At 38.1% G+C, this 27,972-nt stretch overlaps 1 protein-coding gene across 2 annotated transcripts in view; it reads right to left on the minus strand.

The window, feature by feature from the left end:
• Positions 1-1,576: 1,576 nt before the first annotated feature.
• Positions 1,577-27,972, minus strand: part of etv1 (ETS variant transcription factor 1) — a 104,220-nt gene continuing 77,824 nt past the window's right edge. For both annotated transcript variants that reach the window (XM_052015545.1, XM_052015547.1), the window contains 4 exons: positions 27,827-27,895; positions 20,960-21,129; positions 10,459-10,560; positions 1,577-6,508 (listed from right to left, as the gene is read on the minus strand). In XM_052015545.1, the coding sequence (XP_051871505.1) occupies positions 6,287-6,508; positions 10,459-10,560; positions 20,960-21,129; positions 27,827-27,895 (563 nt within the window). In that variant the 3' untranslated portion in view covers positions 1,577-6,286. The remainder of the gene's footprint in view (positions 6,509-10,458; positions 10,561-20,959; positions 21,130-27,826; positions 27,896-27,972) is intronic.

Below are 27,972 nucleotides of genomic sequence, written 5' to 3' on the forward strand. Positions count from 1 at the left end.
AGTTACTGATTCATGAATCGTGGCTTCATGGAATCCAACCTAAAAAGTGCTCATATGTATGGAGCTGAGAGAAGGTTATTCATCCAATTAAACTGCTGCTTGGCAAATCTCCTGATAATTAATCACAGCAGTCATTCACACAAAGTTATAAAGTTGTCTATTGAACTTCACACTAAACTACATAAACCCTGTCTGGACGATTTGATTGCTGCATGGTAAAAATCCAAATGGTTACAATATATTTTAGTTAAATATGATTTATTTCATTTTTTTTGCTTCTGATCCGAGGTGAAAATGTAACAGCTCAATGTACATTCTGCTATATGTATACTGATCTATTAAGCCAAGTAATACTGGTCCTGAATTCCATCTATCATCTGGGGCTGGAGTGAGTCTGGCACCTCAGCAGCAACTGCATTTATATAGGGCCTATTCAGAGAGAAAACATTCTAAAAATGTGAGAGGGTAATGTTAAGCCGAAGATGGCGAAGGGAGTCATTGTCATACAGCACAGAAACAGGCCCTTGGGCCCACCGAGTCTGTACCAACTCTCAAACACTCATTTACACTAATTGTTTTATTCTTCCCACATTTCCATCAAGTTCCTACCACTCACCTACACACAACTTATAGTAGCCAGTTAACCTACCAAATCATACTTCTTTGTGGTGTTGGAAGAAACCGGAACACCAAGGGGAAAGCCAAGAGGTCGCAGGGAGAATATACAAACTCCACACAGGCAGCCCGAAGGGTCAGGATCGAGCTATGAGACAACTGTTCTACCAGCTGTTCTATTGTGCCACTCCAGAAGGTGAGCCAAAATCCCAAATAGGGAGAATTGTTTAGCAATTTATTCAAAAGGACAAGATAAATATGCTTAATAGAATTCCAAAAAAGCAGGAATAACTTCTGAGACAGAACTGCATACTAAATAATAATCTAAAGTCAGAATGGGAGAGAGTAGAGCTGGGGTTCACTGCTGGAGAAAGGCTCTCAGATGTGGCAAAACCAGTTTGATACTTAGGATGAAGACGGTGGAGTCCATCTGCCAATGGTCAAAGTCCCAGTTCTGCCCACTAGCTCAAGGATGGCGACAGAAGGGGGTGTGGGCAGACTTTCAAATTAAGAGGTTTTTTTTAATGAAATGCCAACAAGGAGGGAAGTTATGAAATTAATTTTAGATTTTAATGAAGCGACAGATAAGAGCTTCTGCTATGAAGGGAGGTAGGTGTGTGCAGCGAGCAATGTTAAAATTCATACTTAGTAACTAACATTAATGAGGTCAGATCTGAGTTAAAAACTTAATTTTTTTGTTGTCATGTGGACAATATTGTTCTGATTATATTACTATCACATTTTTTGGCCATATGCTAATGCTTGTTTTATAAAAATCTACTTCCATTGTTGTGTGCAAGTCTGTTATGTGTTTTGTTTGCTGGCAACTGGACTAATATCAGAAGTACAAATGCTGGACAAAAGCACATACATTGTGCTGTGCATTCACTGATAACTCTTGTGAAATTGTCATCACTGACTGGAAACAAAAACATAGACATACTTAAGGCAAACCAGGCAATGGCACTGCAGAAAGATCCAAGGAAAACTGTATTCAACACTAAAATTAATGGATGAAAATTAAACCAAATATAAATATGGATACACTGCCAGAATATTTTTTTGAATTACATATTTCACCGTTCATTAGGAATTGAACAGAGTTTATTAAGCTATTACATTTTTTCTTCAAAAAGCAAAAAAAACCCAAAAAAAGCAATACAAGAAGTCCATGAACCTTCAAACTACTCAAAGCCTTAGCTGATGAAAATCAAACGACATTGTGATTTACATTAATTCGAATGCTACTTTGTGGCCATATAAAACCAAACATACATGATAAATACAAAATTACAAAAATTTAGAAAATTTTTCAGAAACAGCAGAAAAAATACTGTCCATCATTTACAGATGTCCCTCAACATTGTCTTTTTTTTTGCTACATTAGATTTCCAGATAGCCATCTTCAGGCAGATGCAGTGTTTGCTTTTGTCTCCAGGGCTCCTCAACACAATACCTGGTTCACCTGGCACAAAGCTGGAGATGCAGAGATTCAAGATGTTGTGTAACACATGGAGAAGCTTCAAGGGTAATGCACTAAGATCTTTAAGTCATTTCTGTGCTAATGTCCTAAAATATTACAATAAATATGCTTAACATAAAAAAAGGATTAATTACACAAAAATCTTATTAAACTTTTGCCGTCAAGCTGCTTTTGGAATGTGCATTATTGGTTTCAGGAATTTTCAGTAAGTTTGGGAAACTTTGGGACTGCTTGCATTTTACAATATTTCACAATATTTCACATAGCATTGAAATATTAGAAATGTAATGGGGAAAGGGTGTACCTCAAATTAGTGGCCATTCTTCTCGTAAGTTTAGATAGGACAGTTTAGACATGGATACTTGCTGCAGTTGTTTTTTGGAAATCAAACATATTAATTCAAAAGTGGGATTGTGAACTGAATCTCCACACATGTGCAGGTTGTGATTTGTTTGGTAGTTTGTTAAGTGAATCATTTTAACAGGCCCTTTAATTAAGTAAATTAAAGATGTAATATGTGAACTACCTTGGTAAGACCCAAGAAGCGTGTTGCATTGATCTTGGGAGCTTTCTGTTGCAAGTAACTGGATTACATTAATTTTGCATGCCCACAATCTTTTTGACTTGGGAAGTCATCACAACAAGGTTATCCTTGTCTTCAACTGGTGCACATGCAATGGCCAAGTCAAAAAGCTTGTGGCAAGCAAAATTGGTGCAACAACACTGAGAATAAACAACTGAAAACCCAGCAGAGGAGGATCAAACCTGGTGGGTTCACACCTGCCATGTTCTTTCCTTAATGCACAAAATAACGGTGGGAAATCTGTAATTCTTTTCACTATTCTTTTTTTTCCATCTGATAATGTGAGCAATGCCAGGCATCCTCTGAGAGCATCAAACATTTTCAGAGAAGCCACTGCATTCACTGCATGCAAAATAAGCTCCTTGACTCCAATCCCAATACTTAATTCTATACTCAGAGATATGACTGCTACTTGGAGCTAGAAAATGTTACATGATTGCACAATACATTAAATCATGGCTCTAAACTGGAATCCATGTTGCCGGCAAACACTACCATTACCTTGCTGGAGCAAAAGTGAAGAAGGAGTCTGTAAATACCAATGAAAAATAAGGGTACAATTAGGGTTATACTGTCTGAATCTGAACTCTCTCAGTACTTGTTCCCCGTGAACCAGGCATGATTGCACTTGATGAGAATTACTAGGAGCACAATTCAACAAATGAATTGGAAAGATCAAAACAACAGATTTGCCGTTACATCAATGTCCTGAAGTTACAATGTGGAAACTTAGAATAAGGTTGAAGATTGCTCCTTTTATATTTATTCCATATACAAGAAGAGTGGTTGCAAAGTGGTCTGTCAATTACAACATCTAATTAGTGCCATTTCACTTTGTGGTGCATTTGTTGGTTCTTGCAATAACTTATAACTGCTCATTGCTTCAATGAGATTACAATTTGACATTTTGATTATGGAGCTTCCCTGGTAGAGAAGAGGTGGGTAACTAGAAGGAAATGTGTTTCTCTTCACATACTTGGATCTACCTTCAGCACTGCATGGTACTACATAATGTGAGATTTAAGTGCATAGACGCCTCTTCTAGCTAAATTACCTAACTGTAATTTTCAACTGGATATTTAACAGAAAAGAAAAAAAATAGGCAGGGCCATGGGTAAAGAACAGATGAGTGGGATTAATTGAATAAATCTTTCAAAGAGCTAATTCGAATAACCCTTTCTGTGCAGTATGGCTCTATTATTCCTTTGAACGGATTAGTAAAATATTGCAGTCAAGGAGTGCTTTCTACTCCAAAAACGTTCCAAAAATGTGTGTAGTTGTATGGATCTGTTCAGAGTTAGCATGTCAGACTGCCTTCCAAATGTGGGCACAGATGAAGAGTTTCCACCTCCACCATCTTTTTATTTTCCAAATGCTGAGAACCTTCCAATGTGCAATCAAAGTACATATTAAGTTCCGTTGGTGCACAGGATTAGAAGGTGATAAGGGTTTTAGGGTTTCACAAGAGGGAAAACCCAGCAATCACGGCTAAGCACAACTGAACTATGAAGTCCCAGTGATAATACTCTCAAGTGTGCTCTGAGGCCTGGAGAATGGTATGGAAATGGAGATTAAAAAACATTAGCAAAACAACAGAAAAATCATTGTCTCCTGGTGAACAGAATAAGAACAGAACTGAAGCATTAAAATTACATTATTCATAATCCATATTTTCCATTTTTATTATCTCCATGTGTACTTATTTTGTCACTATGGTGAAGTTTTAAAGTTTTCTCTGTATTTTGTGATTGCTTACTCCAGAATAATCCTCAAATACTATGAGGACTTGATAATGTTCAAATCCTGAACTGAGTGACTTGAATGAAAGTAGATTTTAAGCATTTTTGTTAAAGATTTTACAAAAGTAACCCAGGGTGCATTTTCAAATTACAGTAATGTTAAGAATGGAAATAAAAGGTACACAAATTTCCTAGCTTTAGCTTCTATAGATACCAATGAATACTTTTGATACAGAAAAGAAATGCAATAAAATCCTAAATGATGCACATTCTCAAGGTTTTTTTTGAAACAGTGCAGAATAGTCAATTATGCTATTGTGCACCTTTCTTCTCACAGTCATACTCAGCACTGATAAACATTACTGACTGAAGAAAAACATTTAAGCTTGGAGAAAGCGAACAAACATTACAGATTCAATGATTAAAACAGAAACTTAAACAGAGCTTTGCTTTCATGTTACCCTGGCAGAAATGACATGGAGTGCATGTTTTGTCAAATTTGAAATACCTGATCACCCTTCACATGTTCAGTTTCTGCTATCTAAACACAGTACCAATATAACTTTCAAGCATGGCACTCAAAATGTTTTGGAGATATATATAAAACAAATAAAACCCAGTCACGTCCATTTGCTTTAATCTTGATTTGATGAAAGATCTTCCATTTTTGATGAAATATTGTGCTTAACAGGGTTACTAACAAAAGCATTGAAATAATGCTGAACAATATTAGAGTCGGAAAGTTTAATTCATTCACATCCAAATCCATTATGCAGATGTTAACCAGTTTAATATCAATGCTGAAGCCACTCTTTGGCCTGCAGATATGAATATCTAAATACCAAATACTAATACTGCTCAGTGTAATTTCAAAGCTCATACATCCTGGTAACCCACTTTAAAAATTCTTAACGAACTATCAAAATGTCTTGTTCTGTATTGATGTGGACATCACTATATGGTACTTGAATGCCTGGATCTGAAAACTGAAGTGAGTGCAAATGAAATGTTGCCACTGTCAGGCCACATTAGATAACGTTTCCATTGATATAGAAATCTTTAAGCTTGAAAAAAATTCCTTTAGCAAGTTGTAGGTGGGTAATCTTTTACCAATTTCTAAAGCATACAGTTGCTCATGGTATAACTACAGCATAAGCTACATCGTAAGCAGTAAATGTTTTAAGTTGACTATTTGTCCTGAAATGCTACCTGTACAGCAATGCTTCAAATTGCTTTAATAGACCCTGCGTTTAAAAGAATTTACAGAAAAGGAGACTGCAGTAGAAGCTTCAGCATATTCTAGTATTCATATATTTTAACAAATATGACACAGCAGTAAAATGTTTGACTGTATATTAATGTGTACCCTGACAAAAAAGTACTATGTATCTACTTAGATATAGATTTTTAAAGAGTGCCGGCTGTGTTAACACAGCAATATTAGATATGCAGTTTCTTTTATTACTGATATCAGCAGATTTCTTGTAAGTTTGACTTGGTAAGTTTTTATCAGATATGAAACCAAAATTCATAAGATAGCATCAATCAAACCACTTAAATGTCTGCAATTCCCAATCCTCCCATTCCCCCCTCTTTTCCACCAAAAAAAACATTTAGGCAAAAACAAAAACCACTGCCCACCCCATCCCACCCTGAAAAAAAAACAAGTAGAGCTCTAATGAGTCTTTTCATAAAGTGCACTGTCCCTGGTAGTGGACCATGGGGTTAATGCGACAGAAACTGTGGACCCATTGCTTAATGTCAGAGATGCTGAAGAGATGAAGTAAATCCAGACTGGGTCACGGTCTACAGAGGAAAACAACAGAGAAAAAAGAAACATGAAGTGACTGCCCCAACAAGGTTGCATCAGTACACATAGGCTTCATTGTATGCATGGGGATTGCAACAGCCACTATCTTGTATATACGCCATGTTCTCATCAAAATGGGAAAGAGGGACAGTGTCCTCTTCATTGATGTGACGCTCCATGTCAGTTTTCAGCACAGGCCTCTGGTTGTCTGGGAAAGCCATGGAGAAAAGCGCTTCGGGATCACAGACAAATTTGTACACATATCTTTCTCCAGCAACCTAAAAAGAGACAAAGAAACATTTTCCCATAGAGACTAGATCTTCAAAACATTAAAGGAATCTTTAAGCTGAAATAACAAAATATCAAATTGCTGTCCAACTCCTGAGTGTAAAATTGGAAATTTTATTGATTAAAAAAGCACGAACGTACTTCAAACTTCTGTTCTATAAAGTTATGGGAACTTCTCTGAACACTAGGATAGAGAAATTGTGTTTTTCTTAGCAGCTCTAATAACCAATTGGTTTCTCCCTTAATTGTATTGCTTGTATGAAGTATATCTATTCCAAATAAAAATCTTATCCTGGCTATATATTAAGTTGGGTCGGGAAGGGACTTGAATTGTTCACTTTTGCTTTCATCAATGTTGCCTCCTGGGGCACACTAACAGATTGATTGTTTTTTTAATGCAAGGAGCTCTTTAACTGTCCTTTTTATCTCTGGGACAATCAGTTCAGAGTGATGCATTGGGTGTAAAGATCTTCTGAAATAATTCTGAGCAGTCCAAATTCATGGTAGGCACATAACCTCTGTAGGTAGAGGCTAAATAGGAAATTAACAGCTAGTATTGCCCAGAAATACCATAAGGGTTTGCAGGAAACAAGTACATTGGGAGAAATTATTAATCATAGAACATAAAATTGTGGATCACAGGAAAAGGCCCTTCGGTCCACGATGTCTATGGCGACCAGGATGCCAGTTTAAACTAAGCCCGCCTGCCTGTACATGGACCATGCATTTCTTCATAGCCTTCACTCTCTAATTCAGGCAACATCCTGGTGAACCTCTTCTGCATTTGTTCCAAAGCCTCCACATCCTTCCTGTAATGTGGTGACCTGAAATACACACAGTACTACAAATGCGGACATAAATTCCTTCCTTTGTCCTTGAATTGTCCTACTCTGTCTCTTGATGCCCACTTGTTTTCAATGTATGCATAAAATGCTTTGGGATTTTCCTTAATCTTACTTGGCAAGGATATTTCATGGCCCCTTTTAGCTCTCTTGATTCCCTCTTTAAGTTCTTTCCTGCTTCCATTATATACTTCAAGGACCCTGTCCGATTTTTGTTTCCTAAACCTTCATATGGTTCCTTTTCCTTGTTGACTGAATTTGCAATTTCTTTCATCATTCAAGTTTCCTGAACTTTGCCATCCTTTTCTTTCTTTGTCACAGGAACATGTAGGTCCTGAATTCTGACCAGCTGGCCTTTAAACAATTCCTACATGTCACATGTGGACTTATCCAACAACTGCTGCTCCCAGTCTAATTTCCCAGCTCCTGCCTAATAATGTTGTAATTAACCTTTCCCCAATTTAACACTTTCTTCCTGAGGTCTAGACTTATCCTTATCCATAACTATTTGAAAACTGGAGAAACAAAGGACTGCAGATGCTGGAATCTAGATGAAAAACACTATGATGCTGGAGGAATTCAGCAGGCCAGGTAGCATCCGTGGTGAAAAGCAGGCAGTCAATGTTTCGGGTCAGGACCCTTCTTCAGGACTGAAATTAGGAAAAGGGGAAGCCCAATATATAGGAGGGAAAAGCAGAGCAGTGATAGGTGGACAAAAGAGGGAAGGCAGGGTGTGCACAGGGTGGTGATAGGTAGATGCAGGTAAGAGATGGTGATAGGCAGATGCAGGGGAGGAGGGGAGAGCAGGTCTACTGGGGAAGGGGTCAAAGGTAAGAAGAGAGAAAAAAAGAGAGAAAAAAGAGAGAAAACTTATGGATTATGATCACTGTTCCAAAAATGCTCTCCCAATGAAAATCAAAGATGGCTATGAATTCATGTTTTTAGAGTAAATTTCAGGGAGATACATGTTGTATTTATTCTAACTCAGAAATATAAATGTTTATTTTTGACTGTAGTTGCAAAGAAAACCTGTTCTATTTCTCAGCAACGACATCTGACTTAACAAGCAACAAAACAAATTAAGGTAATAATGAAGCTATTCTTTGAAAAATCAATACTTCACTCACAGATTTCTATGGGGTCTTATTCTACTTTGCAGAAGAATAAGCACATAATTTTTTAGTCAATACTTCTGACCCACTTTTAGAAACAGCAAACTTAATTGTTAATCAATCTGCTGCAGTTAAATTAGCATTGTCATTATAACTGGAGCAAATAAAATCCTGCAGATCTGGAAATCTGAAACAAAACCAGAAAATGTTGGACCCAATCAGCAGGTCAAGCAGCATTGGTAGGGGGTGAAATAAAGTCAAGGACCCTTCATCACAACTGGAAATGTCAAAAAGAAAGCATGTTATATTGTAGAGAGGGGGAGACATCAGAGAGCAGAGAGAATGTTTGAGATAGGATGCAGACCAAAGTTAATTAAATAACAATTACTTTAAAAAAACAGCAGTTGGACACAGATGAAAAATGAAACCATGGAGAGAATTGCTTCACTCCACACCCCAAAACAAAACAAGTATTACTAAAATTGTTAAATTTAACACTGAGGATTGATAGTTATTATATGTACTCCTGAGGTGAATATTATGGTGAATACAAAAATGCATTTTCTGAGTTAAATGAATGATTCTTCAACAAGTTTGCAGTGTCTCTATTGCCACTTCTCTCAAATGCACTGCATTCCTTTTGCAATACCAGACAATACGCCATATTAATAGATCATCATTGAGTTGACAGCACAGAAACTGGCCCTTTGGCCCACCATATCCATGCCAAACTTTTTGTCCACCTACACTAATACCATTTGCCTGCATGAAGTCCATATCATTCTATGCCTTGCCTATTCAAGTGCCTGTCTAAATGTCTCTTAAACGCAGTGATTTATTTGATTCTACCACCTCCTCTGGCAGCATGATACTCTCAGTGAAAAAAAAATCCCATTTAAAATTCCTTCCTCTGTCTTTAAATCTATGCCCTCTTTGTTTTTGGTGCATGTTCACACAGGAACTAAAATAATGCTACAATACCCTGGCTTACATTTTATTTGAATACTTTGGACAGAAATTTACCTTCAGATTATTTCAATGAAATTAGTTTTCCAAAAAATGGTTGTCCTGCAAAACTTTTGAGTTACAGCCTAGATTATTGAACACAACTTGTATTTCCCCAAAGGATTGCTTTTGGCATTCCACTACCTCAAATATATTTAAATTGAACTGAATAAGAGGAGGAACAACATAGTACATGTAGACATGTAACATGCAGTTTATGGTTCACTATATTGCTGCCATGATAATTTATCCACCAGGAACATGACAAATCTTAAATTGCAAACACAGAAGCATTTCCTTTTGATGGTCAGCTACGACAATTAACCTAGTAGTGCAATGATTGGGTAATACGGCAACAACTTTCTTTCTCGCGGAGCTGCCCAACTTGCTTAACTGAAAGAGGCAAAACTTTAAAACTGCACATTCACCGGCTGAATTGTTACACCACTCAAACTATGGGGCTTCATTATTAAAATTCAGTGAATGGTGGCATGCTATTTGAATGTAAGGGTATTACAGATGAGCCTATTCTTGTCTTCGTCTGATTTCTAATATGCATGTTTCCAGCACTGCTGGGTACAAAAAAGGAAATGCAAGTCTGTCTCGTTTTCTCTTACCTCAGTTGATTAAATCTTCATCATTTTGTTCTCTGTGACCCAGCTACTGACTGTCATGACCAACTGAACTACTGGTGAATATAAGTGTATGAAAAAGTAATTCAAAGTGAGATTACGAGCTGCTGTTTCATTGAAGACCAGCTCCCAAAGATCTTAGCAAAGAAAATATAGAGCACAGGCACTTTGTAAAAGAAAGTTACATATAAATAACATAGTTGTAGTCTGTTGAATTCAAAGTAACTTGGGCTCCTGGGGTTAATTGTCTCAGTTTAACGAGCAGTTTTATACTTGCATGTTTCATATGGATGGTGTCTGACTAATGTTTGAAGAAATTACCAGAAAGATACTCGTGCTTCAGACTTACTTTTTGCATGATGCCTTTCTCATAGTAGTAGCGCAGTGAACGGCTCAGCTTATCATAATTCATAGCAGGACGGTTCTTCTGGATTCCCCAACGCCGTGCCACCTAAGGCAAAAAGCATGCAAGTGCACACATTTCAACAGTTGCGAAGTAATATTCCATGCCAATGACTTTGTCTCACGTGATACAAAATCCATTTCTCATTTAACACAAGGATCCAACACAACATTTCTGAATGGTGAGAAGTACAATATGGGATACATGTGTAGGGAACTGGACTCATGAAGGTAAATATTTCACCAAATCTAATCCTCTGAGTACCTGGCCTGATGCCATCTTTAAAGGCAGTGAGAAAAATAAACTAATTGCCTACATAATCATACATATCTCAAAGGTACATAACTTCACAAATTGTGAGAAATAAAACAAACTATACTATCTGCAGTTATATTCAGGATTTGAATCAGATTCAATTTTCATTGTTTAATTTATATTGTTGATCTAATGAATTTAATTCAACAAAATGTGTTCCTCCATTGGCGATATGGCTTCACTCACCTCTGGCTTTCTATATTCCTCCGTTTCTTCTCATCTGTGTTCATCTTTTATGAAAATCCGCCTCTTTGATTGCACCTTGCATCATGCCTCCTAATACCTCCTTTGGCTCTTTCTCTCTGCCTAGACTATGAAATGCTCTGTGTCATATTTCAACTAGAAGTGCAATCTAAATGTATGTTGCTGCTACCATCATCTTTTATAATAAAGTAATAGAAAAGTCTTTCTCTGCTCTTCCCTCTCTCTCTCTCTCTGTCTCACTTACTTCCCCCTTTCTCTATGGTGTTGGGTACAGAAGCAAAATGTAACACTTTCAGTGTAACTAGGATTTGAACAGACAATGAGGGAGCAGAAATCACATTCCAAATCTAAGCCTTCTTTCATTAGCACTGATGAGCTTTAGACATATCCTTCCATGTTGATAATGAGATTTGCACTTCAAAATTTGTTCTTTGATCACACAGTTGAATTCAGGTACTTAATGCAGGGTAGGAGCCTTTATTAATTTCAACAATTTTCATAATTTATTGATTTCCTTTACCATCCTAGTCTTTCTTCCTCCTACCTATATTCACTCCTCTTTTCTTTAAATGTTGTGCTTCCTTTATTTTTGCTATTTCTTGCAAGTTCCATTGTTTCACATTTATTTTGCGCCTTTTTATCCTTACAGCCAGAATCAAGGCCATACATCATGTGATATTTGAGCCAACAACCCCTTGCAATAGAAATAGCAAATAAAAAATATATACTAAGTAAAATAAAGCTTAGACATAGACAGCAAATCTACGGAACATCAAATGCTGTGCCTGAGTCAGCTAGTGGCTTGATGTTGCTGCTCCAATCTATCTCACTTTATGGAAAAATAACGGTGCAATGATCTGCAATTACTTTGCAGTTTTTCTGTTAATGCTAAACATCGACATTGTTGATAATGTTATAGACCATATTGCATCTTGATATCATAATCATTGAAATACTTTGGCACAGGAGGCCAATCGAGTTTGTCCTTGTAGAGCAATTCAGTCAGTGCCATTCCTCTACTCTTTCCTTATAGCTCTCCACATCTTTTACCTTTAAGTATTTATCCAAATTTCTTTTAGGAGCCACAACTGAATTTGCAACCACCTCTCTGTCAGGCAGTGCATCTGTAGATGATAATCATTTTCAGCATAAGAAATTCTCCGTTCATTGGCTCTAGATCTTTCTAAAGCCCTAACCTCAGTACTCAAGCTCACTCCTTGTGGCAAGTTTCTCTCTTTTACGCAATATAAACCAAGTCAGAGATCTTATTCGCCTTGCATCAAATCACTTATCCTTCTCTGCTCTATCCCAGATTTTACTTCAATTATTTTATCTAACAAAATAATAATCAGAAAAACATGCAACATGCTGCCAACTTCCTTTCACTCACTTTAGACGCACACAGTCAATGTCTAATGTTTGTTTTTTGTTTTGAAAAGCAGTTAAATATAAATAATTATTTTATTCAAAATCACTCTCATATTTCTATCCAGAACGATGTTCACATCCTATCAGATCTGACAACACAGATCTCCATACACAGCCACGGATTGCGATGCAGTCCAAACTAAACAATTTTTTGTATTCTGAAAACCAACCACAATCTGCTATTTGTGAGCCTTCAAACTACAACCTAATACAAGGCTAATTATTCTTGAATTTAAACAGTTTGTCAGTACATAATTAACACTCACATTTTTAGCAATAAAATTCCTATAATATTCCTCCATTTCATAAAATGTTCTGTCATTTACAAAATATACATTGACTGGTGTCTATAATCTTGGTCATCATAGATCTTAACTGTCGGGGTGGCATTTTGCAGTGGGGGACCTATTGTATAGGATCTTTGAATTCTGGATGTTTAGTGTAAGACCTATTCTCTCTTATGCTTCAGTGAAGGAATCAGTTATGATTTATTTGGTCTTTATGTGTGTCCAAATGTAAGCATAGTCTGCAGAGAATGTGCATAGCCCACTTTCTAGTTCTCTGGAGCCACCTGTCAGCAAAAAGCAAATATCGATATAATTTGTGTTTTCCGTGCACCAGCCTAGCCTTTGGTAGACAGAGGAAATGGGAGTGTGAGGACCAAGAATCAAACCCATTGTGTACTTTTAAATAAATATACTCAATACTGTACCCAAATATTGTGTACAGTTTTAGTCACCCTGTTTTAGGAAATATGTCATTAAGCTGGAAAGAGCGCAAAGAAGATTTACAAGTATGTTGCCAGGACTCAAGGGCCTGAGTTGTAGGAAGAGGTTGGGCAGGCTAAGACTTTATTCCTTGGAGTGTAAGAGACTGAGGGGTAACTTTATAGAGGTGTATAAAATCATGAGGAGCAGAGATGGGGTGAATGTACACATTCTCTTTTCCCCAGGGAAAGGGAACCAAAAACTAGAGGGCAAAGGTTTCAGGTGAGAGGGGGAAGCTTTAAAAGGGATCTGAGGGGCAACTTCTTCATGCAGAGGGTGGTGCGTACATGGAATGAGCTGCCAGAGAAAGTAATTGAGGCAGGTACAGTAACAAAATTTAAAAGACATTTGGATAAATACATGGATAAGAGGGGTTTAAAAGGATATGGGCCAAATGGGACTATCTTAGGTGGGCACCTTGGTTGGCATGGATGAGTTGGACCTAAGGGCCTGTTTCTGTACAGTATTATTCTATGACTCACATTACCAAGCTCAATGACATCCATCCTATATGCTGCAGAGACAGGGATTACCTCCAGTTGGCACCAGAAAGTTTTGGAGAAGTGCACCAATATTGTCTCCACAAAATCTAAATGTACTTGAAAGCTAGGTGAACAAACGTTAGCATCCTCTTCCAGCTGAAAATCCCCACAGTTGAGTCTCTGACCATGCACAACCAACTTTGATGAGTGAACCACATTATCCGCATGCTGGACACCCAAATTAAGCACTCATAGAGTTCCATTAAGGAAGAGATCTCCCAGAAGGCAGAGAAAATGCTTCAAGAATGTTCTCAAAGTCACCTTTAACACAACATAAAATCCTGATCAACTGCTGGGGATCCCACACCAATGATATGAAAAAGGAAGCACTGCACACCTTCAGTCTCCATCAGGGAAGTATGCAGAGGCCAAGCACAAATAGCAAAAGGAACAAACAATATTCTACTCAACTCACCCACCTTAAGCACCACCTACCCCTGTAGCAGAATCTGTAGATTCCATATAGGACTCTTCAGCCACCTATAGAACTGCTGTGTAAGTAAGTCATCCTTGACTCTGAGTTTACAATCCATTTTTCTTATGGTTAAGTAACTTGAGCTGTAATACATAGGAAAACAAACCAAGAATCCACAACACAGAAACAGACCACTGGGTCCAACCGGTCCGAGTTTATGCTCCACTTACGCCTCCTCTCATCCTGCTTCGTTTAACCACATAGGCAGATCCTTCTATTTCTTTCTCTCTCATGCACACAACTAGCTTCCTTTTAAATACAACTGTACCATTTGTTACAACTACTCCTTGTGTTAGTTTTGCATTCTAACCACTCTCAGGGTTCATAAGTTTCTCCTAAACTTATTGGATTAATTGGAGACTCCCTTATATTTATGACTCCCATTGATGCTCTGCCTGCAAGTGGAAATATCTTCTCTACATCTAGAAGCATCATTTCCATGTTTAACTTATATCAGATGCAAGCTGAAAGGAAAACTCAGAGGTAGTAAAACTGGGTGTAGGCTGTGTTCAGTACCACAAATGGGATCATAATTATACCCCACGCGCTGCATTGTCAATTAATACCAAACCTTAGTTAAATAATTAATATCATATTTGTATCATGCTTTTCCTGCATATACATTCTAAAGTATGTAAAAAACATGGCTACTTAGACACTGTGATTCTAAGGTTAACTGAGTACAGCAAAAAAAATTAATATCTTCATCAACTGTATATCTTGCATTGTATATAGCATACATACTTCTAATCAATTGACAGAAATGTAAATGTAATGTGCCTCTCTGTACCTTCAGCTTCACTGTACTTGCTGCTCAAGTTATGCTGTTTTTCTCCTATTGGGGAAACAGAGCAGTTCAAGTTCCATGCTGGCTGAACCAGAAGTGGAAATAATGCACTTCCATCCAATTACAGCAATCTTACTCAAACCTTTGGCATTTATTTTACCTTCAGGAGTCCTTCACAGTATTGTACAATGTAAGGGATAAAACTGAGCTGTGCTTTAAAAGCTGCACAATCTACTGCGCAAACCAGCTCAGGGTTGTAATGTCGCCAGTCTCAAAGCCAAGGTTGGAGTTGTGAATGCTAGGTCTTTTCATGCAGCTGCAGACTGGAGTGCTAATACTGGGCATCAGGGATGGCACTGCAGGTTATTTCAGATCCACTCCTGGCAGAAATGCACAGGATAATCAAGACATAATGTCACTTTTAACATTTCACTTGCCATTTCTTTCACTGCCATTCTTTCAATAAACAGCAAGAAAACTAGTTAATGAATATACATTATTTAAAAGAGGGATAAGACCTACGCTCTATTTGCCAGATACTTGAAACCAGTAATGTTTGATGTTCACAAGCAAAGCAGTATTCATCTTTGCAGTTTATGAACTCATAGCTGCTAGATGAAATTGCTGCCTTCTATCTTGGCTCTAGTCATTAAGAAGTCTCTGATTGTGACCAACTGCAGATGCTTCCTCCTTTAAAGAGAAAAGTGAGGTGATGCAAACGCAGACAGTCTCCAAAATTGGTGTCAGCGCCATTTCAAAATCAGCCATGGAAGGAGGGAGCAACCTTTTCATGAGCTAGTCTGGGCATGTTTCTTTGTGTGCTTATTTGGAAAAGAAAATTCTGAGATTGCAGTAACATACCAACAACTCAGTTCAAAAACAAGCAAAACCCATTTTGAATAACGTCTTTGACTGGGATAAAAACCCGGGAGAACAGACTGCTTAGAGCAACAAGGCAGGGAGAGGGCATCCATATAAAATAATCTGCCCAACTACACACTTAAACTCAAGATACTATTGTAGAAAGTGTTTCTTTTATTTCCTTTTACTTTCTTCTGACTTCCATGGAATTATTCCAAAGATGTGAACGTAGCATGTGAGTGAATATTTCATTTATGAGAACAAAGGCACTACTTATCCCAAATGATGCAAGCAAAGGAATAGAACATTTTCACAAATCAAACATTGTTGTTTAAAAAAAACACTTTCTGCTCCATTTTAGCTCTAAAACTTACAGGAACACATTGTTTAGTTGAGCATTAAATTACTTTATTGAAGAATCTGCTTTTGCAACAACTTTTAGTCAAGTTCCTCTTCCATTACAAAAAAAGTAGTTGCCAGCCTTAAAATTTTATTGCTCAGATATGGAGCCTTCAGATATTGTACCATTCTGAACCTGCTTCATTGGTTTCTCTTTTTGAGTGGTCCCCTATATTCACAATTATAAAACCTTTGACAGTTATATTGTCTGGTTGAAGTGAAAGCCTCAGCAGCATGGATGTGTTCATTAACACGTGCAGCTTTTTGCATAAGCCTAATTATAACGTAGAGCAGCATATTGCAAATTGTGCAGTTTCCAAATCAGATTCAACGCAAATTTTCACAGATGCCTTGTTCAAAGTGGGAAGGTGAAGCCATGAATCCGAATGAACAGAACAAAATTCAGAATTGGTATGAATACTGGAACTTACCTCAAGGTCAATTTTGCCCCCTGTGTGAACACCAATGAGTAAAACCTCACAATTAGAATCCTGATGCTCTCTCCCCATCATATCCTCCCACCATCTGTGCTTACTGGTGTTATTAAAAATCAGAATAATAATATATCCCTGCGTAAGCACACCAGTTGAGACTAGCTTTTTGACTCCATGATTCTTGTGGTGAACCTTAACTGCAGGAAGCATGCATTGAAAATTTCAGGAGTTAATTTTCAAGCCACTTTAAATGAATAGTTAGAAGATCAAACACAATGTGCAGCAAAATTCCTGGGTGTGGAACTTCTGCATGATTTCTACCCAGACAATGGCAAAATTTGGGCTGATATGAAACAATGCAAAAAGTTTACATCATTTTAAATGTTCAAATTACATTCATGAAGGGTTTATGCTGGATGTTTTTGCAACATTGCATGCTGTTTTCTTTACTCATTCACAGGATGTGGACTTTGCTGGCAAGTTCAACATTTAATGTCTATCCCTAATTGTCCCTGGAGTGAGTAAGTAGCTAAGACAGGGTCTGGAATCACATAAAGGTCAGACCTAGTAAGGATAGCAGATTTCCCTCTTTGAAGGATAATAGTGAACCAGATAGGTTTTTATCACAATACAGCAGTTTCACAGCCATCACTACTGAATGAAGCTTATTATTGCAGATATATTTAATTATTCAAATTTAAATTCCCCAGCTGACTTGGATAATTCAAACTTGTGGTCCTGGATCAATAATCTCTGATGATAGTTTAGTAACTCAACCACTACGTTATTAAGCTCTTGTCAAAATTCCATCTCGCACGAGTTGTCGGGACCACAAAACTTCCTCTCTGCCCTGTATTGCCTGCCACATCACTTAGTGTCAAGCAACAGACTTAAATCACTATGGTTGACATCAGTAATTAATGAATTATTGAAAATGGATTTGTTGGACTATCAACCTTTTAGTTAATAACAAAGATGCACAATTATGGAGAAAAGAATATATTTCTGAGCATCAATACGATACAATGCAATTTCAATTCAAATGTATTAATTACAAATGAAAATGATCTAGAAGGCTTCAAATAAGAATCAGCCAAGTTACACAAAGATCAACAAACCACTATTAATCGATTTACCTTTTAGACTTTTCAACCTTGTGACTGCACAATAAGCTTTGGCCTTTTACTACAATATCTCAAGTTAAAATTTATAGTTGAAAAAAAAACATCTGCCGAGGTTAGTGTGCCCATTCTTAAACCTACATTAGCAGTTCTAAAGTAACACAGAAAATGTCTTTGCTACCCTGTTCAAGCTGAGCCAATCCTTCTTGTTCTCTGGCTCACTCTAGGAATCCATGTACTCTAAAATCTCTTAAAGCCACCAATTCAATCTGATGAAGATAATGGTGATAACAATTAGGAAAGATAGGGCCATTGATCAGTTCATAGCCAATGACATAGAAGGAGTCCATTTGAAAAATCCAGTCTATACTGGCTCCCATTACCTCATTTTTTCTTGGTAACCTATTTACTCTCACATGCTGAATTTTGAAGTGTCTACAATTTAGCACTGCAGTTAACTGAAAACAAAAACCCACATTTGCTCAGTGTTACTGTTTTTTTTACACATGCTTCAGTGAGTTTCAATTAACTGCTAAATTCATTAAACGTATTAATGTACAACAGGTTGGACTTTACAAACGTGCACAAGGAGTGTAAAAAAACATGCTAGAAGAACATATTTTCATATGCTTCATCAATGGAGTTCTCTCTATTATAACTCCAAGAGTGAGATTGTTTGGTGATAATTCTACAATTCCGCAACGTTTATAAGACCTTCAATAAACCCAGGCTATGTTGCAGCACAGCTTGGAGATCCAGATGTGGACTAGCAAGTGGCAGATAGAATTCACACTACACAAGTGACAGCCAATGACTGCTTCAACAGAGAAAAAAAACATCACTTTCCTGTAACTTTTAACAGCAGAGTCACTGACACAGCCTGTCACTGATATCTTGTGTGGTTAGGAAGTCACTGTTCTTCAGTAGTTTAACTGGACCAGGCATATCATAGTGATGAGCAAACTGCTCTGCTGTGAATGGGTCAACTGCTGATCCCACGGTCCTTTTCCAGCATATACAAGGTTTAAGATAGAATACTCCCCATTCATGTGTCTGAATTCAAGAAGCTCAACACTCTGGAGTTCAAAGTAACCTGAACCATTGGATTTAATATCCAGCCTTTCCACTACCACTACACTCTGGCCAGAGGCAGCTCCATCAGCCAAATATTTTGCAGCCTATTGTTAAGGTTATTTTTTACATTTCCCACCCATGTACTTTCCAAAGTAAAAGAGCAGAATAATCATGGCTACATCATCAATTAATTCACACCACCTTGACTTAGATGTGCATTGCCAATCCTGCATTGTAGCTGTGTTCCAGGGGTTCCTTACCCAGCTGTACTGTAGGAGCACCATCACCACCAGCAGTGCCTAAGCCACCCACTCAGGGCAACAGGGGAGGTACAGTAAATGTGGCCTTGGCAGGATTGACCACATTCTGAAAACAAATTTTAAAAAAATCTTTTGGAGCGTAAAGTAAATCTGCCACAGGAATGTTAGGGACCTAACCATAAAACAAATGTTTATGATGTTGATTTATCAAATAACAGAGGATTCCACGGCTAACTAAAAATATACATTAGGTTGCAAGTTTTCAGTTTTTCAGGAAATAATACTTGATATTCTATGGTTCAAAGTGGTGTGTGACTCAAAAAATAAACCTGTCTGCATTTACGTGCTGATTTTCACAAACTTAGGATATCCCAAAGTGGCAAAGTTATTTAAACTACTATTTAGGTGGCTACACAAGTCGATAGGGTGGTAAAGAAGGCATATGGCATGCTTGTATTCATCAGTGAGGACATTGAGTATAAAAGTCATGTTGCAGCTGTACAAAGCCTTGGTTAGGCGACATCTGGAGTTTCGTGTGGAATTCTGGTCATCACACCACAGGAAGGATATGGGGGCTTTGGAGAGGGTGCAGAAGAGGTTCACCAGGATGTTGCCTGGATTGGAGTGTAGCAGAGGTTGGACAAACTTTGATTGTTTTCTCCATAGTGTCGGATGCTGAGGGATAACCTGATAGAAGTATATAAAGTTATGAAAGGAATAGATAGGGTAGAGAGTTGGAGTCTTTTTCCCAGGGTGGATATGTCAAATACTAGAGGGCACAACTTTAAGGTGAGGGGGGCGGGGGGGAGTTTAAAGGAGATTTGCAAGGGAAGCTTTTTTGCACAGAGTGTGGTAGGTGCCTGGAACATGCTGCCAGGGGAGGTGGTAGAAGCAGGTATATTAGCAATGTTCAAGAGGCATTTAGACACATGAACAGGCAGAAAATGAAGGGACATGGACTGTGTGGAGGTAGTTGTGATTAGATTAATTTGGCATCATGGTTGGTATGCCAAAGGGCCTATTCCTGCGTTGTAGTCTTCTATGTTTCTACTTTTCTATGTTAAGTAAAGCCTCATTTCAATACAAAAAAACAATTAGCATATAGCAATTTGCCCTCAACAGATCAAGGCCTGCAAATTGTGTCCTGCAAGCCAAAGGGTGCTGTCCTCCTGCCGCTTCCATTTTCTAGGACTTACCTGGACAGCTCCCAACAATGCAGCCACTCCACACTGGACAGCAGAGAAAGGGTAAGCTACCCTTTGCAACAAACATCCGCAACTTGTCACATTTGTTAAGATATGGCTTAAAAGTGTCAGACCATTAGAATGTACCCAAAAATGTATGCTCAAATACAGAGTGAAACCAGTTCCTAGGTCAGTCAAAATACTTGGTGGCTGGATGTCTATATGTTCACTCAAGAGGGCATAAGGGGTTCTCATCTGAAAGCACTCACTGTATAGTCAATCTAGATAATGGGCTGTCAAGTCTCAATTCCATAGCACAACAAATTATTCAGTATATTCCTAGTGCATGAAATAGCGTAAGGCTTGCCTGAAATTGAACTCTGAACTTTGTCTTAATTGTGACTAGTTGCAGAGATCTGTTGTGACTAAAGATAGCGCTCCATTCTGGACGGCGTATTGCCTGAACTAGGAAGGACCTTTTCTAGGGGAGCCATTACCTGAATATTCAATTTTCACTTTTGCCTCACCACTCTACCCAACACCCTACAGCTGATGTCATTCTTTTCACTATTGTTCCAGATTTTATGGAAACTCACCTCCTCTGGCTCAATGAGTTTGAATTCCATGCCACGACCTGTCCATGCAATAAAGTGCGAGTTTGCTGGATCATCCAGCAGAGCCACTAGAAACTGCCAAAGCTGGAGGGAGCCTCTGCGCTGGTAAGTGGGTCCTTCCCGATATATGCCTGGCTCCTGCTTGATGTCACCTGTAGAAGCAATAACCGCCATTGATAAAACAATAATAAGAACCAGGCAAAGTTTATTTTGATCAGAATTCAGCAAAGGCTAGTGCATTGACTTTGCTCATCCATACTTTTGTTACCTTGATATTTCCAAAGTTCTCCTGAGCAGTTTCAATGTTATCCATATACCTGAATTCATCTAAAACTCAGCAGCCTTTATCCCAATTTGCTCTATTATCCACGATTTACTGACCTACATTCATCCTAGCCTGGCAATGCCTGATTTTAAAGTTATCAGCCCTGGTTTCAAATCAGACTATAGTGTTTCACCCACTTATTTCTTCATAATCTCCTCACATATGTTACAACCCTCCAAGATTTCCTAGCTCTTCCAATTTTTCCTTCTTATGCACAAAATCGTAAGTCAATGGCAGCTCTTAGTAGTGAAACTGAGTCAACCCCATTCTGCAAAGTATTCTCCTTCAAGTGCATAACCAATTCCCCAATAAAGGCCCTGATTAATTCTGCTTCCATTACAGCTACAGGCAGCGTATCCAGGTCATAAATATTCTGCATCAAAAATAAACTTCAGATTCCTCCTGTATCTTTTGGTCTAATTGTTAAATCTGCACCTCCTGGTTTTTAATCCATTGGTTAATGGGGGCAGCTTCCTTCTATTTGTCCTATCTAATCCAGTCATAATCTTGCACACTTCCATCATATCCCCTCAACCATTTTTACGCCAAGGAGAACAATCCCAGCTTCTCCAGTCTAACTTTATTCATCTATTGCTATCAATAAATTAGATGCTTGATATAAATATTGGGCATAAAGATCTGCAGAATACCACATGCTTGCTCTATGTGCTGCTCATTGGCAAGAGAATGATATTTACTTTGCTCTCTGAATGGAGAGCAGATAGCATGGTGCTGAATTTTGTGGGCAAATAATCTAAAGTCATCTTAACTGGGCTTGTTCCAAGATCTGAAGTCTCACTGTGAAACTGATGTACAAATGCTTAACCACATACAGTCATTAAAAATTTCCCTCTCTGCTAGGTGAGTAGGTTAATCTTTTACATAGATTAGTGGAAGGAGTAATTGCGGGTGACTGTATTGAATGTTTATTGATCCCATCCCATGATGCCTCGGTGCTTAAAGAAAACTTGCTGAACTTGATTTTAGATTATGGTGAGGATATTGAATTAGTTGGGATCCAGTTGGAAGTTGCAAAATAGATCTGAACATCAATGTTAAGATGCAGTCATGTTCCCAACAGGTTCCACTCATTCTCACTTTAAAAGATACTTTCACTGGAGTGCGTCATTGTCCAAGTTTACTGTTTTTTTATTTTGCGTCTTGGGTATAGTACTCTATAGATAAAACAGAGTGGCCACATGAGTGACAATGGTGCTATGGTTTAACACTACTGAATGTATTGACCATGAAAGTAAAAAGTTTTGCACTGTGTTTGTTCTTTTGTATGTATTTTTATTATGAATAAATTTTTATTTTTGAAATAAAAAAACAGAGTGACTCAAAGTAGTTGCTTGTCTGGTGATGAGAAGGGCCTCTCCCTTTCAGATCCTTGAAAGATAAATCTACTGCTGCTGGACGATCAGCAACTCAATGAAAGATGCAGTTTGGTCTGCCTTAAGCACGCTGATCTTTCAGTGCAAGGAGCTGTCTACAACTGAATCCTGCAGCCTGGTACATTCCAAGGTTCAGAACTATGAAACATGGTGCAGCAGCCGCAAAGCATACACAGGGAAAGGCCACAGTTTAAGGCTGTCCCTACACTGCGCACTGAGGACCCGCATGAAATCCTGTCCAACCCATCGCTCTTTGAACAAATGTGAAATTAAAATTGATGTCATGCTGATATAATGTGAACCTCGTACACAAATGGAATTATTCAGCTTGTATAGTGGATGGTGACATATGAATGCACTGTATCATATACAGGTGACCCCCATGTTATGACCGTTCGGGTTATAGAAATTTGCCCTTACAGAATTCACAAATCACTATACAAAATTTGAGAAAATTCACTCTGACAAAATTTATGAGAAAAATAGTAAATAAATAAACACAACTTTTTTTTCAACTCGCATTACTTGAAGCAGATGACATGGCTTCACATTATAGAAAACCATGATACGAACCACTTTCTGGGAACGCAACTGTCCCAAACATGGGTGTTGCCTGTATTGCTAATTTTATGAATAAAGTATATTTTTGAAAAAATGTAATTTCATTTTAAAAAGAAGAATGTTTCAAATGATATAAAAGATCACTGGTGAGGTGATTCAGATATTCTACTCCCAAAAGCTTTTGGGGCTACTGCACCCCGTGATTACTGAGGGAGTGCAGATGAAATTGAAAGCTGGCGAAGAGCGCAGCAGGGCCTGTGGCACAGAGATCCTGCCAATGTTAACAGCACAACCTCATTATCCTTTCTGTTCCATTTCCCACCTGGCAGCCAGCCAAATCAACAGTCTAGCTAGTGGTAAGGAGAGGTCTCCAGCTGTAGGAGGCTGTAACTGGGGACATCTGGAGATGATCCCCTGACAGAGAGGAGAAGGCTACTGATAGGGAAGTGGTGGAGGAAAGAGGTCAGAAGTCAATTGGTGGGAAGTCACCGATTGGCCTAGGATAGATCAAGAGCAAGGCCAAAGGCTTCCTGCTTTATCCTGATCCACAAGGATTATTGTAAAAGGATTTTCTCTAAGATCCTGCTTCCCTTTGTTTTCCCAAGCCCTAAACTACCTGACTCTGACCTCCATAATATTGAATGTCTTGGGACCTTTTGCTCTGTTAAAGGTATAACATCAATGTTACTGCCGCTCTCCACCATCTTAAAAAGGAATTGGATACATAGTTCTGTTGAAGTAATGTTTCCAAGTCTTTAATCCAGTTCCTGGCTCCCCTACTTGTCCTGTGAGCTTATTATGTTTCTGAAAATACCTGATAATTTGATGAAAGCCCTTAGTGACTCTTTTCTATCAAAATGCTGACAGATTTGATGTATACTTTCCTCATTTTCTGTTTATATTTCCTTTTTATTGTGCATGAATTCTATGCAGAATTCTGCTATGCCTGGTGTTACTTCAGACAACCTATAATTTCATCTCCCCTATCTATATGTTTATTCAGTGGACTAGACTGTTAAATAGTTTTATTGACAGTGGAAAATTTTCTATAGAAGTGTGATGTAAACCAGTTCCCCCAACATAGATAAGAGTCATAGAGTCACACAGCACAGAAAAAGGCCCTTCAGCCCACCATGTCTGTGCTGACCACCAGGTACCCATTTATACTAATTCTACATTAATTCCATTTTATTCCCTTCACATTGCCATCAACTGCCCCCAGGTTCTATCGCTATCAACACACTAGGGGAAATTTACATTGTCCAATTAACTACAAACCTTAGGATGCAGGAGGATACCAGAGCACGTAGGATAAATCCACATGGGTTACAGGGGGAACATGCAAACTCCACACAAACAGCATCTGAGGTCAGCATTGAGCTCAGGTCACGGGAACTGTGAGGCAGCAACTCTACTAGCAGCATCACGGTGCTGCCCTACATGGAGGCGAGAAAATGGCTAAGTAAGGAGGGAATCGGTTATCAGTCAAAATAGTTGCAAAAAATGCTGGGGGGCACACAGTGGGCAACAGCAGATTGGTCAATCACTTCTTTCCACTGAGTCTTGCTCAAGGTTTATCATACCAGGTGTATAAGTTTAATAATATTAGGTGAATGGTTATCAACCTAAAACATTAACTCTGTTTCTCTCTCTACAGATGTTGCCTGACATGCTGAGTACTTCCAACGTTTTCTGCTTCTATTTCAGATTTCCAGTTGTTTATTGGCTTTCAATACTAGACAAGGAACTGAGTGAAAAACAGGAGCTTGGTAGGTGATCTATTGGTCTGCACATCCTGACTCTCTTATATGTTTGCATGTGGAAATTTATGGCGATTCTCACAATAAATCACAGAATTTAGTTATTTTTTTTCCAGTTTGCTGTCTGGATGGTAATGTGATGCAGTAGATAGCCCATTGATGATAGAACTCATCCATTTTTCATCTCAATGATTTCAATAAATTCAGTTAAGTTCTGTAAAAGACAGGCAATCTGCTTCATCATTTATCTTCATAGAAAAAGTTGAAAATGACCATTATGATCTGTTAAATGAGCATCCCATTGTTAGTACCTAATATACTATCCTATGAAGTCGTGGTATGTGTAAATGTTGATAGCTTATGTTGTAGACATTCAACATCCACCTTCAGGAAAACTATCAATTGCTGAAGTGCAGCTGGATTTAATCATATCGGACTAGAGCGGAAATCTGCACAGCTTCTCCCAATCATCCACCATAGCTTTGGTGGAAGATTCACAACAACCCCAGAGAAAGAACAGAGAATCGTTTGAACCCAATTGGGAACAGTATTTTTACTCTTTCTTTAGCCTCTATTCCGTTACTGTTCAATCACCCACTCTGAAGCTACTGTGAATAGGTATTTCTTGTGAAGGCTCATGTCATAACAGAAATGCTTGCCATTTGTATTGCTTTTATCAAAATAGAATTGTAGTAAATTAGTTACAAGGAGCACATATTGTTTGAGAAATGATAGATGTTTGTGGAAGATATGAAGAATTTTCTCTATAATGCAAAAAGCCTTCTAATTGCATTTGGATTCTTTATTTCCAGTTAACTAATAGAGGGGACAAAATTTTCCTGGAGAATAAAAATGTCATTCACAAAGAACATCAACAGCATTTCTGCTGTAATTGCCTTTATTAATGAGGGGAAATGAAACAGGACAAAATCATAAATTTGGGAACAAATATTCACTCTTTCTTTATTTGATAATTTGCAAGTTTATATCACCATTCCACAACAATTTCATCCTCTTTGCAACTGCTAATGCCACACTTCCTCGAAATAAATATTTGACCCCTCTGTCTCTGCAATTACTTTTCGTGTCCTCACTCCCTTCCTTCACAGAGTCCTCCACTGTGCTTTTATCTCCCACATCTACACTAGTCTCTTCAGCAGTTCTATTTGAATCCCTCCAACAGGTTCTTGTATCTCCCTTAGCAATGAAGCACACCAAACCAGATCTTACTTGAGCAGTTTCCTCTCCACTTGTTCTACCACAGTCAAATACGTCTTCAGTCAAGTAAGTTCACTTTGGCTAGTTTTTCACATCTCTCTCTTCCTGCCCTCTTAAAAATCTAAATTTTAGTGCAGCCTTTTATTGACTCCACCTATTCTTACTTTGGTTTCATATTCAATTTCCCTTACGTCTCCCAGATGCATCTGGAAGATGTTTTCCTGTTAAAATGCATAATGCATCAGTGCAGTGCTATAGCAAGGTTAGAAACATCACTAGCAGCCATAACTGCCCCTTCAACAACACATGTATCAATGTTATTTCAAATTATGAGTCAACAATCATGATGTCTTTGATCAATGGGATCTCTAACAATAGGAATTTGGAAATCTGCCACTGGAAGGATTAACTGTCTATAGGTGAAAGCACTGGGATAGAAGGACAACAATAGATGCAGAATGCAACAGAAAATAAATAATTTCTGTCTCTTAAAATCACATGATGTGTACTTAAGATCATGTGAAGTGTGCTTAATTAAAATGATACAATAATTAAAAACATGACGTGCCCGTAATTAAATTACATGTGACGTCTACTTAATTTAAATACTTCCATTATATTTACAGAAGGCAAACATTCTTCAAGTATGGTACCAAAATAATAATGCAAAGACTATTTGTTACGGGAATTTCTCTCATTTTTCAGCTGAATATTTTTTTGTTTCAGGTACCATATAACCAAATACTTGCAAATGGACAGCAGTGGAAATAATTTTACCTGCAGAAAATAAGCATGGCATTCAGACTTTTGATTCAAATTTACATCTGATATTCTGATCAACTGAATCTAAAGGCACATCTTCCCAATTCCCTCCATTCAGTGAATGCTTTCCTGAACTATACCCTCTCAGCAGCACTATCAGTTCCAAAATACTAACATCATACACCCCCACCAACCAATATAAAGCACTGTTCCCTCATGTGTACTGGAGCACCGTGCAAAGAGATATTATTGCTGGGAATTTCCTCAGATGAACCTCCTGATTGACAACTATAACTTCAGTCAATGGTTAGTGGAGATTTGTTACTCTAGTGTCTCTTGGAACTACCATTGATCTTTCACCACACAGTGTAGACAATCAAGGGGAAATTCATAGTACATTGTTCTCAAAAAGAAATTTTGGATAAAATGTCTTTCAGTTATTAAACATAATTCATATTTTCCTGTGCTCTGGAATTTCATCCCAATATAAACCCAAGGAAACACATGAGAATGCAGACGCTGGAATCTGAGGCAAAGAATGAGCTGCTGGAGGAACTCAGCAAATCAGGCAGCATCTGTAGAGGGAAATGGACAGTCGACATTTCAGGTCGAGATGCTTCATCTGTACTCCAGTCCAGATGAAGGGTCTTGACCCAAAACGTCAACTGCCCACTTCCCTTTACAGACACTGCCTAACCCACTGAGCTCCTCCAGCAGTTCGTTCTTTGCAATTCAAACCAAATTTGGGTTGAAGAATTTGTTCCCTCCCCAAACAATAAATCCCATTTTTGGCATGGTAGTTTTAAAAATTAAGGGTAGATTCACTTACTGTCAAACTTTTCAGGAACTACACAGGTGTCATCATAAAAATGTCTGGGACCTTTTTCATACATGCAACCTGTGGGTATAAGGAAAGAGACAATTACCACAGGCTAACATTAGGATAAATTTCCCTTCTGAGCAATATGCCAGTGG

This window comes from Pristis pectinata, chromosome 5 (genome assembly GCF_009764475.1).
Source record: "Pristis pectinata isolate sPriPec2 chromosome 5, sPriPec2.1.pri, whole genome shotgun sequence".
NCBI classification, from domain to species: Eukaryota; Metazoa; Chordata; class Chondrichthyes; order Rhinopristiformes; family Pristidae; genus Pristis; species Pristis pectinata.